Raw genomic sequence first — 15880 nt, forward strand, 5'->3', positions numbered from 1 at the left:
TTTTCAGAAAATGTGTGCTCAAACTGGCCGTTCGGATTTTCCCTTTGTGACCTCACAAAGGGCAGTAACCCCTCCCCCAGGTGGGTGACACTCCCACAGCTAGGTGTTTGCTCTGAGTCTGCCTTCTCTCCGTAAACAATAGGACATGGAGCGAGAAAGCCCGAGACACCCAAGCCCTTCCAGAGAGGGGGTGTGGTCAAACACAGCTAATTTACATTTAAAGGTACAGACACAGAAACAGCCTGTTCAGAGCAGGGCTGAAACAGAGGGGTTTATAGACATGATCAAATACAGGATCAGAGTGGATTTAGAAGAAACTTCACACACATATTTTGGGGAGCTCTGACACTTACAGTGAACTGGTAAACTGGTTAAAAAGGAGTATATAATGTGACCTTTAAACTATCTATTGTCAGTCATTTCTGTTATATACTGTATATTTTTGTAGCATGTTATTAAAGATAAAAACTGCCTGATAAAAAGTATCTTAAGAGACAGAGACTAAGCTTAAACTGCCTTGATTGAAGCTTTTTTAATGTCCCTTACATTTGATTTTTTGCAGTGTGCTTGGTTTGGCTGCAGGCCTGGATCGCTCCCTTTAGGCCTGTAGGACAGAAACCGTGTTAAATCATGCCTGTCCCTCTGTGTGTGGTGGTCGTGGAGGAGTCCTGCTTTAAATATGAACTGTTTGTATTTAATAGTACGTCATCTGAATGTATTCTTTATAGAGACACACACACACAGCTGCAGAGGGAGCTGCTGCGTACACACATCACATTTCTCTCTGCTGTGGAGGATTTATCTGTTTGGAAAGTCTCTTATAAAACCTGAAGTACTGTGAGAAAAAATCAGACTTGGTTTATTTGGGAAATTAAGCATGTCATTGAAAAACACAGTTACATCAGATCAGGACTTCCTGAAGTACAAAAACCAACATGGTGGACCCTCCGGTTCCTCTGGAAAAACATCAGGAGGAGACGGGGGGTCGGGTGTTTATCAGTCATCTGTCAGAAATGTCCGTAATGAATCAAGCGATGGTCAGGATGGCTCGCTCCCTCTTCCTCCTCCTCTTCTTCTTCTCCTTAACCTGACCCGTCGCCTCAGCGAAGAACATGACGTCCTCTTTGCTCTCGATCTCCCTCTGGAGGAAATGCAGCGCCGCGCTGTTGAAGCCCATCACGTCCTGAGACACCAGGAGAGAAGACGAGGTGGTCAGGACATTGAGAGAAAATAAAAACATCTTTATTTGGTGGTTGAGCGTCTGATCAAGGTGTGACTCACTCTGATTTCCCGCACTTTGGAGAGGGTGTTGTTTCGCAGCTCGTCGATAACAGACACCAGCATCTGGTTACTGGAGATCTGACCAAAGTGGATCCTAGAAGGAAACAGAAGGACGATGTGAGCTCAGATCAAACCTGTATCATCAGAACATTCAACAGCAGCAGATACAGATCTACATTTACAATAAGACACATTCAAACAACCGATAGAGTACCCCGTGCACAGCCACCTGGTACTCAGCTTTTCTCAAATACAAGTAGGGGGGGCCCCAAGCAAAACAAGTTGGGGACCTTTGCTTTGGCTCATTTGATTCAGCTCAATTGTTATATATTTCTGCCAACATTTATTACCTCCAACAAATAGATTCTGCTTTTGGTGCCGTATCCCTGATTGTCAGCAGGATTAAGGAAACACATTTGGATAGATTTACATAAAAATAGTTGAACTTATTTTGCCTTCTTATGTTACAAGCATTTTTATTTTTATTTGGGAGCTGATGGGATTCATGACCAGGCAATAATAGCAAAACCTCTAATGGCTGTGCAGATGTCTTATAGTAGCCTGGAGCCTTTTCTGTTTTGATTTTTTTTTTTTTTAGTCTGACAAGCTACCATTCAGGCGCCAGATCTCTAAACCCCTGACTCACTTATTCTGAAGACTTATTTTTAGGGTTTATGCCTTTATTTTGATAGGACAAAGGATGGATAGAGAGTGAAATCAAAGAGAGAGAGAGAGAGAGTGAGAGTGGGGAATCACGTGCTAGAAAGAAGTTGAGGGTCGGGGACGATCACGGGCCGGCCGCAACCTCTGTACATGAGGCGTGCAGACTAACTGCTAAACCAACTGCCTCACTTGTGAAAAAAATGTCCCTACGCACACACAGCCGGGTAGTTCACTTACTTGAGGAGGAAGAAGAGGCAGCGGCAGACCAGCTCCACCTCCAGGCCCTGCTGGATGTAGCTGTTGAACAGCTTCAGCAGCTCGGGGACGTACGGGAACGGTAAGACGAGCAGAGAAACCTCCAGCTCACTGTTAAAGCGACACACACAGAGGAGAAGGGTCACCATGGTGATGAGCTTAAAGGGTACAGTCAGAGATGAATGTGAGGGTTTGGTCTCATGTCTCACCTCGATCGGACCTTCTTAATGACATCTAACACGTAGCGTGACGGCTGAACGACAGACACACACAGACTCAAGGTTAAAACTTAATAAATCTAGATTCATAACTATTCTCAATGTCCTTCTTTTAAACTATTCTTCATCATAATTCTACTTACTGTGACGTTTCCAAAGGCAACAAGAATAGGGTTGGGTTTGGGAAGAGGGACCTGCAAAACAACATCAGACATTGGTCACATTTAGCTCAAACGTACAGTATAACCTGCAAAAAAACAAAATCCTGAAACTGGATCAGCGTCTACCCAGCCTTTGTGGATTTGTACGCTCCACTGCGCTTAGATGTGGATAAACATTTGTTTTGTTTTTTTAATGCGAGCGTTACTGGGTCATGTCTGTACCTCTTTGCCTGCTCGCTCACAGGCATACTTATGCTCCTCCATCTTTCTGGCTTCCTCTTTGAAAAGTTCCAGCGCCTCCATGATTCGCTCAGCCTGCGAAGAAATCACACAACGATTAAAACATCAACTAAGAAACTCTAAAACCAAGACTGTTTTTATACGTTGCATTAACGCTCACTGGACTTTGAATATATTTTCTTTACACTCTGAGTAGATTTGTATACACTGCAAGATTTGCTCCATTGTCAACTGCACAGCTCCTCCATTGCCCATTTTGTACTTTTTGTTTCTTATATTTTTAAATTTTTTAAAATTGTATATTATATATATATCTGTAATTGCTTCTTACATTTCATTTTTTAAGTTCTGGCTATTTTTGCTTTATTTTCCTTTGTTAACTGGTTTTTGCACCAATAAAAATAGACAAATTCCTTGTATGTGTAAATGTACTTGGCAATAAAACCTGATTCTGATTCTGATATACCTGCAATCTTCTCCTGCAAAATCTATGAAGAAGCCAAACCGGACATCAAATAATCCTGCTCCCCTGCTTAATTGCCCTTTGGTAGAGTTTAGCAGCATGGGTAATAATGACCGCTACACTAATTTTAGCCAAACACACAAGTATTTTGAAGTACCTGACATCAGCCCTGCAGCATATAAGTAGGCTACAACCTCATTTAAATAATAAGTCATGCTCATAGGAAGATTCAACAAATGCTTAGGAGACAGACTGATTTCAGGCCACAGGAGGTGAAGTTAACTCACAGCTTTGACCGTCTCGACTGTCTTCTTGCCGGCCGGCGCCGCCTCTCCTTGAGTCTCTCCAGGTACCTGAAGACAAAACAGAGCTAAAGCTTCACCTACATCAACATAACATGTTCAATTTAAAAAGTTGTCTTATGGAAAATGTTGACAGTGTCCTGAAAAACTCACCACAGGCACGTCTCCTTTGGCCATGCTCTCCTCAAACTCTGCCTCTCGCTCCTATGAAGAAGTAAACAATGTCATTTAGAGAAACAGAGACCATGTGTGCGAGAGTTTGTGTGAATGCATCGACACATTTGTCTGCGTCCTCAACCTCACCATCTCCCGTTCCTCGTCCAGGATGATGGGCTCCCTGGTCCTCTCCCACAGACGCAGGGATTTATCGTGTGAAGCTGACACGATGTGGTCACCGTTTGGGCTGATGGTCAGACACCAAACCTCCCGATGATGTCCCTGTGAGGCAGAGAGAAAAGAGAAACGTAAGCCTGTGAGCATTTCAGTTCTTTTAACAGTGCAGGAGAGAAACCTAGGCAGAGTGAGAGATTTATTAAGTCATCACTTGGAACAAAGAGGAAAAACACCCCAAATGACTTCTTAATTATCCCTTCACCAATCTGACAAATAAAAGGTCGGCCATGTACGTCTGATATTTAGTTGGGAGGGAACTCTGCCAACTTCCACATAGTCCATCAGTGTCAGTTTTGCTCCGTTGGATGGCACGCGCCCCGCCCCCAGTGGGTCCGTTTCTAGAGCGTGAGCGTAGCCATGATCAGCTGTGCACACATCACAGGAAAACTACAAGATCACGCAGGAATACAGAGAAAAACAGGCTTTCTGAGGATGATTTGTTGTGACAAATTTGGCCTTAATGTTGATAAAGTGATGGAAAATATGATTGGGTGTCCGTTTATCGTGTTTTATTTTGAAACTGACGGGACGCTTTGTGCATGTCCTAGTCTGACTTCCTGTCCGGGTCGATGTATTCTGTTCAGCTTCTGAGAAGGATTGTGGTGCTCACTGTGGAAACACAATCATTGACTACAGTGGCAGCGAACAGCGCCATAGTGAGCATGGACTGTGCGGAAGTTGGCAGTAAGCCACTGAATGAATGAAAAAAAAAAAAAAAAAAAAAGGTGTCACCTCCAGCGTCTGGATGTGCTCAAACTTGTCAGCGTCCCACTGTTTGATCTTCTTGTCTTTTCCTGCCGTGAAGAAGAGATGAGTCTTTGGGACAAACTGGAGGAACATGACGCTGTGGAGAGAAAACAGAGTTTGGGGGGAATAGAGATAATTAGAAGAATAAATATATAATCAATCAAAAGCTGGAGAGAAGAGAAGAGTGACAAAACAGAAAAGGAAGAAAGAGAAAAAGATAAATTAGAAAGCTAACCATTAAAAAATAAACAGAATGAGGTTAATAAAATGAACATGGAGGCGGCTGAATGAAATGAAATACTAGGAGGACAAGAGAAGACACAGACGAGGTGAAGTGAGATAATTCATGAGACAACAGATGAGCGGGGAGATGAAGGAGCAGCTGGTGTGAAGTCAGCGGGCAGTCAGAGTTTAAAGGACAGAGATCAGAGTCCCTGAACACAACACATGACGTCAGAGCTGCAAACTCCACAGCAGAGAAAATGATGTCATCACAATATATTTGATTTAAAAGAAATGTTCACGTTCCACTGCTTGATGCGTGGCGTGTATTCCTGGGCGTTACCTGTCGTCATGAGCGAACATGGAGCGGTGACAGTCGCCAAAATCCAAACCCCAGATCTTCACGTTTCTGTCAGCGGAGCCCGTGGCGATCAGAGTGTTATCCTGAGGAAACAAAACAAAACCTCAGAGCCTGTGAGGCAGTGCTGCGGGTCAAAAGGACCTTATTGAAGACTATATGGGTTTCAGAAACAGATGCAATGACAGCTACGGTTTGGGGAAGTTATGGGGAACTAATTAATAATAATATACTGTAGGATGCAGGATTAAAATATTTCATATATAGCTGATAACATGCCAAGGATAGGGTTGTAGTGTCTTTTAGTGATTTAAACTCCCTTTTTCTCTGAACCTGTAAACTCCACATTTCACTTCAGAGGAGGAAACATGTCAATGTTAGGATTTCTAATTCAAGTCAAAGAGTTTTAGGTTCAAAAATGTTTTTTTTCTCAAAGACACAAACTCCAGCGAGCTTCAGAATCTGGTTGCATGAACCGGTGTCGGTTATCCTCACAGAGAAAATGCTAAACTGACAGTTTGAAAAATGTAAACATCAATGGGAAGAGATCGCTTTGGACTCATTTTGACACCTTACTGACTTTTCTTTCATTTTTTATGTTTATGGATATTTCCCATGTGGACGGCTTGGATTCAAAAATAATAAAAAATAATGGATATGTATATGTTTAGGCCCTGTGTACACCTTGCATTTTTTTCTGAGTGCCAGCATCTTTTTGCAATTGTTTTAAGTGAGGAGAGAGCGCTCTCAGCAGAAGACGGCCGCCGGGTGAAGAAGCACAGCGCCCAGAGTCTTTTTTGTGAGCGCTGAGCTTGAGAGTACTCACATGTGAGATGTCCAGACAGAGGACAGGCAGCTTGTGTCCGTACAGAGAGAGGAAGAACTGAAGGAGACAGAGGAGGAGTATATAACACTTCTGATAAAATGTTGAATATACGGGTACTGTCATTATTGTATGACTTGATACGAGTGTGTGTGTACCTTCAGTGTGTCGGTGTAGAAGACCTTCACAGTGCAGTCTAACAGAGAGACAGCCAGCAGTCTGTGGTCGGGAGAAAACTTCACACACAGAACGTCCTCCTCCAGCTGCAGAGTGCGTGTGTGTTTCACTGTCAGCCTCCTGTATCACACACAAATATACACAAAATGAGTTAGCGCCTCTGATGAGGGGAGGGAATTGATTCCACAGACGGGGGGGGGTAGGGGCTGCATCTGAGAAGGCGAGGTCACCCCTGAGTTTGCGCTGAGCTCGAGGGTCGGCAGAAAAAGGCTGCTCAGAGGAGCTGAGCGATCGTCCTGGGGTGTAAGGGATTAAACGTTCTGATAGATACGAGGGGGCTAAACCATGAAGGGGCTTAAATACAAGTAAAGCAATTTGAAAGTGAACTTTAAAATCAACAGGGAGCCAGTGAAGGGAGGCGAGGACAGGGGTGATGTGCAGCAGCGTTTTGCACATACCTGCAGACGTGAGAGCGAGGACTCACTGGCTAACATTTAGAGAGATTTGCAGAAGTCCAGGCGAGAGGTGTTAAAAGCAAGGATTACTTTTAATGCATCTTGGAGACTTGAAATCGGGTTTCTTTGTATCAGGAGGCGGTTTCTTTAAAAACCTCGTACAGTAGCTGAGAGCTTCATTTGGAGTGCAGTGACATGTGAGGTCAGCCTAAATCAATCACACTGATGTAAGAGTGTTTAATAAAGTGATGACTTACTTCTGGCTGCTGCCTTGGTCCTTTATGAGCTCAAAGTCCCAGAACTTCACTGTTTTATCTGCACTGCCCGTCACAATCCCTCTCTGTAGAAATACAATTCAGACACACACATGCATATATATATTTAAGGCAAATGACAAAAAGACGAGGAAGAGACGGTTAGTTATTTCAAATCTGAATGACACTGTTAAAAAACAAAGATAAGGGTCAAGCAGGGTGTGACTGCAGGTAGTGGTGTTTACCTGGTCGGGGGCCAGGCACAGAGACCACAGCGCTCCTCCGTGAGCGTCCACTGTCTCCAGGAGGCTTCCTGAGGCCAACTCAAAGATCTGCAGCATCCCACTCTGAGGGGGAAAAAAAAAACACAGACCTCACTGAAAACCCTTTTTTTGACTTGATTTTCTCAAAAGCAGGCTAAACACTGAAGCTTCAGTGTCCGTTACATGGCAACCTGTGTGCACATCGACTCGAGCGAGGAGGAGGCGGGGGTAGACTTGAATTTGAAGCCTGCAGTACCCATTTTAAACACTAGGTGTCAGAGTTACATATTGCTCCTTTAAAGGAAAACGATATTAGCACGAAACACAAAACTGTCTCCTGAAGAGCAGAAAATGCATGCAGTGTGGGAAACCTGGATGCTGAGTTGTTCTAGTGTGTTTTTATACCTTTGTCCCGAGAATGATCTGTCTGTCTCCGGGCACGAAGAGGGAGCACAGAGCGTATTCACAGGCCATTGTGCGGATCACCTGCAGCGTTGACCTGTAAGGACAGTGTGTTAAATCGACATGACTGTGAGGAAAACAAAAACTACCAAAACCTGCTGATAAGATCTTTCTAGAACCTGAATCGGTCTCACCTGTTCCAAACTTTGACCGTGTCCCCGGAGGCGGAGAGGACGGCCAGGTTGTCGGTGCTGAAGGCCAGCGTGCGGACGTCTGTCCGATGTCCGCCGAGCGTGAGGCGAGCCGTCTTATTGGCTGTCGGGATTTTGTCTGAAGGCTTCAAGGTGTACGTCTCCACGGTGTTGTTCTGCAGCAGCAGCGCCACCTTCAGCTCGCCGCCTGCACATGACAGGCAGTCCACCCACCTGAAGGAGAAGGGAGGAGGAGTGTGAAGGCTTGAACCGAACTTTAACTTTAACAAGGAGTGCCAAAGTCAGAGACACGCTGGTCAGAAGCTCAGCTCTACGACCTCTGACCTAAAGATATGTGTGGCTCCACACTGACCTGATCTTTGAAGAAGCTTTGATGTTGGTCAGTCTGATGATCTCATCCTTCAGCATCCTCTCCACCACCGGCTCTGCTGCCTCCTCACCTGCATCCTCCTGAGCTCTACAGCAGGGGGCAGCAACACGACAAGTCTCAGTATGTTGACCTCCAAACAGAGTAACCTCAGCAGCATTTTCACTACCATCCCCACCCCATCTCTGGATCCTTGCTTGTTTTGTTCTTACTTTCTGATGCTACACACTTTGGATAAAAGTGTCTGCTAAACGAATTGTAGGCTAATTTTTGCAGTAATAGCTAGTATGTATATATATTGCTAGTATCAGTATGAACAAAGATAGTAAACATGTAACCAAACAGATGTTTTCATCTCGTCTCGTCTTACTTTGATGCCTTCTTCTTCGCTTTCTTCATCTTCTTGGTCATTTTCTTCTGCACCTCCTCCTCTGACAGCACAGTGAAGAGCTCCAGGATAGAGTCGTTACCCTGATGAAGAGGGGAGAGAGATATGAGATTAAATACATGTATATGATAAATCTAAAACAACCATGCATTTAACAATGAACTTAAAGCACTCCTTCAGCTTTTAATCTTCATTCAGTGTGCAGATTTCCAGGAGGAGGAAGGATTCAGACATTGAATCGTGCTTCAGGAGGAAGCCGATGATGCTTCGCACACTCACATGGCAGGCGATGACTCGGGCCTTTGTGTCGGATGTCAGGGAGACGACTCGGTCTCTGGCCTCTCTCAGGATGGAGCCGGCTTTCTTACAACTCAAGATCCGCTGAGAGACGAAGAAAAAGCGGGAGAAGAAGCGATTGAACTGATGTCGTGAAGGTGCTCTGCTGCTGTAACATCACTTTAAAAACTTGACTCAATAACAGAACAGAACACCTGATGTTACTTTACAACTATTCTGGAAGTGTGAAAACTCTGTTTACCTCTTCAAGACTTTCATCCGCCTCGTCCTCATTGTCCTCATCGAGGAGAGTCTTCCCCTTTTTCACCTGAGGCTCACCTTCAGCTTTCTCCTGAAGAGGATGGAGACAGGCAGACAGTCAGAGAGAGAGAGAGAGAGAGAAAGAGAGAGAGAGAGACAAAGAGAGACAGAGAGAGAGAGAGACAGAGACAGACAGACAGACAGACACACATTGTTCCTCACCTGCTGCAGGTAGTTGATGTCCCAGGCTCGGAGCTCACTGTCTGCTGAGCCCGTCAACAGCCTGTTCTCCTGCTTCAGCAGCACCATGCCCCAAACCTAACACACACACACTAAACGCATTAGTAATCAACAATACTGTGTAGATAACATGAACAATTTAGACTGACAAATATAAACATACATATGAGGAAGCTTGGAGGTCAAAGTTCAGCTGACTACAGTGAGCCTATAGTCTGTCAGTTCACATTGATGTGATTATCAGCCTTCATTCAGCTAAATGTATTAATACCGTCTGCCTTCCTGATGGTTAACAACAGGGTCAACAACACTAATCAAATCACAGACAAAACTCAGGAGACTCAAACTCTTTTCAGCTTCAGGACGGAGCAGAGCTGAAAAGTCTCAGAGCGAGGGAACCGTTCCATGAGGCCGTGCTAATCCAGGCTAGAACACCTCCAGCCAGCTACTCATCCAGCTCCTGGGCTTCCTTTGGTCTGTTTCAGGGATGACAAAGTAAGAGACCCTCTTACCTCGCTGCGATGGCCCACCATGGTCTGGAAGCAGTGCTGTGTGTCCAGGTCCCACCACTTCACAAAACTGTCCTTGGAGCTGAACAGCAGCAGAGAGCACCGACAAACCGACTTAAGTTAGTTTCACTGAATTTTGAACAATGTGAACTGTAAGAAACTGTTTGGATTCCTATTGAAAGGTATTCAGCTAAAAATAAAAATAAAATATCTTAATCATCATGAAATGTATGGAACGTTTACGGCCGGAGCTGGGCACATGTCCGACAATCCGTTAATCATCAGCCCGTTATTTGAAAAATAATCTGTGCTCTTATGGATCGAGGACAACCTGAGCGAGAGCACAGCGCCTCTTGTACTTCAGAGAGCTTATTGAATAACGATCCCAAATACCCGTCTCTGCCCAAGGGCCTTTATTCTGAAATGCTGCCTGACCTACATGAAGGAACTTGTGGAGCACCACTGGACTGACGATGGATGGGGGGGATAAATAGAAAAGTTTCTATTATTTGTAAAATTTTAACACAGACACGTGTGTGACAAGTCATCATGGTCTCTTCAGAACACAAATCTATTGATTAACAGCTGATGGTTTTGTTGTTTTTTTTTTTGGTAAAACTGGTGACTGACATGACATGTTTATCGTAGCCATGGAAACAACTGATGTAACGTCAAAGCCCGCCGCAAAAGGAAGCAGGAACGGTTAACAAAGTTCCATTGCTGATAAACTTCGCCCCCCTCTGTTTAAACAGTCACTAAATCAAACCAGAGCTCATGAAGCTGATAAGTGATGACGCCATGGTCAGGGTTTTATTTGGGTTTTAAAGCGTTCTGTAACTTGCAGCCCTCTCTGAAGGACCTGCTGGTTTAGAAGGTGTGTTACCTGGTGACCAGGAGGTTCTTGTCTTTGAGGAACAAAGCCTCTGTGATGACGTCTTTGTGGCCTCTCAGCCTGTACAACCCACACTCATTGATGATGTCCCACACGATCACGTCTGTGTCCTGAAGGCAGCAGAGAAGAGGGTACGGCACATTAGGAAAACATAGCAGCCGCCCAGAAGATTTTATAAAGTCTTAACATAAAGGAAAATAACGTGCATTTTTATGATTCAATCATTTGAATGTGTTACTTTATTCTTGATCTTGCTACCACTCTTATAGAGTAAGTCATCCTACAGCACACTTTTAAAAGTATGCAAGGTGTCACACAAATGTTGAAGAAAACAGAAAAACGTCCTCCTGACTCACCCTGGACCCGGTGACGAGCCGAGCTCCGAGCTTGTCGTAGTGAATGACGCTGACGGCCGACTTGTGGCCGTTGAAGGAGACGTTGTTCTCCCCGTCCATCAAGCTGAAGATTCTCACAGCGCCGTCCTCGTAGCCCACAGCGATGTGGATGCCATCGGGGGAGGGGCAGAGGAAGGTCACCTCGTGTTTCTGCCCCTTCAGGATCAGGACCTGAACACGGAGACAAGTGAAGGATCAGAGCTGGAAACAAATCAGAGTTTAGAGAACTTTCTAGAGTCAAAAGTGGAGAAAAAAAAAAAAAACCTCACCTTCTCTCCTTTCCGGACATCCCAGATGAACACGTGTTCACATGCAGCCACAGCGACATAGCGTCCCTTCTCTCCGCCTCGGAGGGTCACATAAGCAATGTTTGCTTTCTGGCTGCCGATGACTCCGAACACAGCGCTGGCAACATAGCGCAGGTACTGCTTGGTCAACCCCATGACCGGCGGCCGGATGTGGACTTAAATCCTGTTTCATAAATAAACAGGAGACAATCTGAGTATAATAAATTGTATCCGGTTATTCTCTCGCCAAAGTGACATAAACACAAAACATGGATCACAATATCTGTGAAAAAAAACCCAACTTAGAACAGATATCAACGTTTATTATGAATCTATTCCACATAAAAGAGGCTCTGTTCTCCACACAATGTGCAAAATGGACTTTATGTATATGCATACAAAATAATATCTTGATGTTTTGCTGTCCATGAAAAATCAGTCAAGCTCTTCCACGGGAAACGAGGGAAACATCTCTGTCTGACTCATGGATTAGGAACAGCATTGTTGTGTTAAATATGGGAGGGGGCTTCATAAAACAGCGTTCAGAGTGTTTGATTTCATGGGGCGGCTGTGGCTCACTAACCTCTACCATCAGTGTGTGAATGGGTAGGTGTGACATGCGGTGTTAAAGTGGAAGCTCAAGTCCATTTACCATTTTTGAGAAATGCAGGTGATTCAGAAGTTTTCAAATCAATGAGTTGTTGTATTCAATGATCAAGATCTCAATATATCTGCCTTAATCGAGCAGCTCTAATATATACAATACTGTGTTGTTCCCCAGGGGGAAATGAGTGGTCACAGCTTGCACAGTTGGGACATGGACACATAACACAAAGAGAAACCATGGGAGAAACACCTGAACAGCAGCATGTATCAGTAACCATAGCAGCCAATATAACAGTCAATGTGGGAGTTTGTTAGGAGCTTCAGAAGCCGAGGGGACAAAGCTCTTTTTCTAACATTATTAGTATGTTAAAACGTATTTTCATTAAAAAAAAAAAATCAATGCAAAAATTTACATCATGTCTGTGCCGGTAAAGGTGAGCTTATAATGAACCTTTTTTTTTTTTTTCTTGGCGTTATCTGAAGCTAATATCTTAACACCACTCTTGTGTTGTAAGAGAATGAGAAATCACAAACGTTTATGACACTGACCGATGTCATTTTGGTAAAACAGGAGCCTGAGATAACAGCACGCTAGTCTGGAAATACAGTGACGCGTTTGTTTTTAGTGTACCACGCACCCCGCGCGGTCGGAGTTAAAGCTTCTGTCGCTTAAATGCATTCGCGCGCGGAGACACCGCCCGCCCAGCAAGCGCTGTACAACGAATCGAGTAAACCCGACCGCGACACCATCGGCTGTTCCTGAACCCACGTGGAGAAATTTAAGTGTAAATGCAGATATATAAAGACAACACAGTGTTTATTTATATCCCGATATGTTTTTCATCATGTAAATATCTCCCTTTAAACGTTAATGTTTTGTATATTTAGTTAGTTTCTCTTCTTACCTCTGAACTTTCGCGGCTGCTAGCTTCACTTGTGTTGTGTTTCCAGGACTGCTCTGCTAAGACTCGATAAGTCGATCACAGATACGTAGAAAAAGCTGATTGTTTTCAGTCTATGATGGAAAGTCATTTTGTAATTTGTAATTTATTTCAAGGATAGCCCCTTGAGATGCATCGTCTCATTTTCAAGTGGGTCCTTACAAAAAATAAATTAATCATCATAATACAAAATCTAAATAAATTAAAATAAATAAAAGGTAAATCCAAAACATAATACCAAACATTTAAACATAGAGACACCCACACCACAAACACACACACACTCACAACCACTCACACTTAATGCTCCCCCAAGACTAGCCACCCACCATCCAGTCAATATTACACAATCAGAAAAAATCTGAATAAAAAAAAATAATAATAATAAAAAAATAATAATAATAATAATAATAACAATAATAATAATAATAATAATAATAATAATTAAAAAAGAAAGAAAGGAAAACCTCTGTATATATATATATATATATATATATATATATATATATATATATATATATATATACATATATGCATACACACTATACAGTACATACACACATAGTGTATGCAAAGTAAAGTAAAGGAATCCATTTGGCATAAAAAAGAATAGACCGTTTTAAATTAACGTAAACAGTAACAAAATTTAATTTAAGTTGTCTTTATTTCGAACATGTACAAAAGAGAAGAAAAGAAAAATAACAGAAAAAAAAGTAATATGTACAAACAATGAAGAACATCATACAAAAGAAGCTTTCAAACACTAGTGTTGTTATTTACACACCCGAGAAGGAGTGGGTAAGTAAACGATAAGAAGTAGAATAATAGGGAGTAAATAAGTATACTTCTTTGATTGGATTAATAAAGTTTTCTAATCTAATTAAAGAAGTATAAACTTATTTAATCCAACCCCTTCTCCATTAATCACCAATGATCCTGTCAGTTTCTTATTTGTATACATAACCAAAACATTATTTCTCTAAACTCGTCTAAATATATATTTATTACTTATTATCTTCCACATACAACTTATACAATCCTTAATATAGAAATATAAATTACAATTTTTTACATTAATCTTAGTGAAAAAGAAAGTTACGTCAATAAGTAGCAGTTATGGGACATTACTGTGGTGAAATAATGAAAATAATTTGTTATTTATCATTTAATGCTCGATCGTTCACTCTCTGTTGCTTCTGTCTGCGCTCTCACAGAAGCGCTACGTAAGAGACGTTCTTCAGCTTCTAGTTTAACTGCATAGCATATTAAATAATCAAATAAATCTCATATTGGATGCAGGGTATCCGCTGCTTTGAGTGGTCACACATATTTGGCTAACTTTCAGGGTTTTTGTGGTTAAAAAAGTGCCGTAATGTTTGACAGGTCCCTGAACAAACACAGCGGAAGTGTGTTTCGTTTTTCAGTCAGCTGATTCAGCGATGATTGAGAAATGAAGAACACGGACATCAAGTCAGAGGCCAATAACAGGGAACAGACCGGAAGTTTACTTGCATGATGTATACACAATAAAAGCACGAAATAACTTGGTAATCAGAATTTAAAAGCATTACAACTGGGAAAGGTACCGGAAAGAAAAGTTTTGTTTTTTTATTTCAGTTTTATTATATTCTATATTAAAAATCAGCTCGATTTAATGGCATATATATGAATTGTGCAATAATTTATGATTCACTTCAGAGAGTAAATGCGTTACGCAAATTTACAATCAATTCAAAATATAAAATCAGAGAGTAATTGATTAAAAAAAAATTAACTAGCAGTAGTAATATAAGGTTATTTCCCAGGCTCAAACAATCGTCCAGCTGGTCTCCTTCGATCAGGATGGCCGGGTGGTCTTGTTCTAAAAAAATACTTGGAAAGATTCCACATCTTATCGTTCAAAGTCTTCTTAGTGCAGTGGTTCTCAACTGGTGGATCTAGACCCCAAAGTGGGTCGCAGAACCGTTTTCAGTGGGTCGCAAATGTGTGCCTGGAAAAAAACTGTATAAAAGTCTATGAATGAAAATTAAACATATTTGTTTTTTTTCCATTTTGTTGCTCTTTGTCACATGTTTTGTACCGTCGGCGGACAAAACTGCACATGAAGTCATTAAATAAATCTGATTGGTTGTAAAATATTATCAATTTAGTTCGACATTTGTCATGAAGCAGTTGGTGGTAGGTCATTTTATTTGATTCCTGGCTCCTACACTAGGTCGGTTTTCTCACAGCAAAGCCCCAACACCTGTTTTACTAACTGGAAGCATGTTTTCAGATCCCCAAAACAGTTCTTCTTGGGTTCCATGGGCATCTTTGTCAAGGGAATTTTATTTTGAAATTATCGACCGGATGTTGTTGTGTACACTGTAGGTCACTTGACTGAGCATCACTGCGCTCTTAGCATGCAGGCTAAATGAGCAAACCTGCTTAATCGGCGTTTTTTTTACTCATTTTTCACCACTTTTACGATTTATTTTCTTGTTAGTATGAAAGCTTACAGTTGGCACAAAACGTCTTGAGTCTACAAATTGTTTTTGAACGATTATTTGATTTTTTTTTTGTATGTTTTAGCGTGGACATCACCTCTTGTTTGGAGGAAATACAACTGGCTAGGTAGGTGACTGCTGAGTTTTTGTTTGTGATGTTGCAGATTTTAACGATTTATTAATAAAACATAATGTTTAAAGAGTGCCACAGTTGATTTACAGTTCAATTATAAGCAGGAAGAAATTGTCACCGCAGTATGACTGTTTAAGGATCCATTTGGGGTCATTTTTTTTTTTTTACTACCCTGTTGTTTGGCTTAATTAAATTAAAAGGAGCTGTTAC

General features: G+C 42.1%; 2 protein-coding genes across 2 annotated transcripts in view; one reads left to right on the forward strand and one right to left on the reverse strand.

The window, feature by feature from the left end:
• Positions 1 to 833: 833 nt before the first annotated feature.
• wdr3 (WD repeat domain 3) lies at positions 834 to 13100 on the reverse strand. The gene is made up of 27 exons (XM_020631983.3): positions 13016 to 13100; positions 11487 to 11688; positions 11179 to 11388; positions 10814 to 10932; positions 9934 to 10012; positions 9404 to 9499; positions 9183 to 9272; positions 8924 to 9025; positions 8627 to 8727; positions 8242 to 8346; positions 7872 to 8102; positions 7681 to 7774; positions 7258 to 7359; positions 7016 to 7098; positions 6285 to 6423; positions 6130 to 6186; positions 5289 to 5389; positions 4709 to 4820; positions 3887 to 4021; positions 3737 to 3787; positions 3569 to 3634; positions 2801 to 2893; positions 2561 to 2611; positions 2409 to 2452; positions 2182 to 2310; positions 1282 to 1375; positions 834 to 1183 (listed from the first exon to the last, which is right to left on the reverse strand). The coding sequence occupies exons 2-27, from the start codon at positions 11658 to 11660 to the stop codon at positions 1028 to 1030; spliced, it is 2814 nt and encodes a 937-aa protein (XP_020487639.2). The 5' UTR covers positions 11661 to 11688; positions 13016 to 13100; the 3' UTR covers positions 834 to 1027.
• A 2327-nt stretch (positions 13101 to 15427) lies between these two features.
• Positions 15428 to 15880, forward strand: part of gdap2 (ganglioside induced differentiation associated protein 2) — a 37198-nt gene continuing 36745 nt past the window's right edge. Inside the window, exon 1 of the mRNA XM_020631990.3 lies at positions 15428 to 15664. The gene's annotated coding sequence lies outside the window, so the exon portion shown is untranslated. The remainder of the gene's footprint in view (positions 15665 to 15880) is intronic.

This window comes from Labrus bergylta, chromosome 13 (assembly GCF_963930695.1).
Source record: "Labrus bergylta chromosome 13, fLabBer1.1, whole genome shotgun sequence".
NCBI classification, from domain to species: domain Eukaryota; kingdom Metazoa; phylum Chordata; class Actinopteri; order Labriformes; family Labridae; genus Labrus; species Labrus bergylta.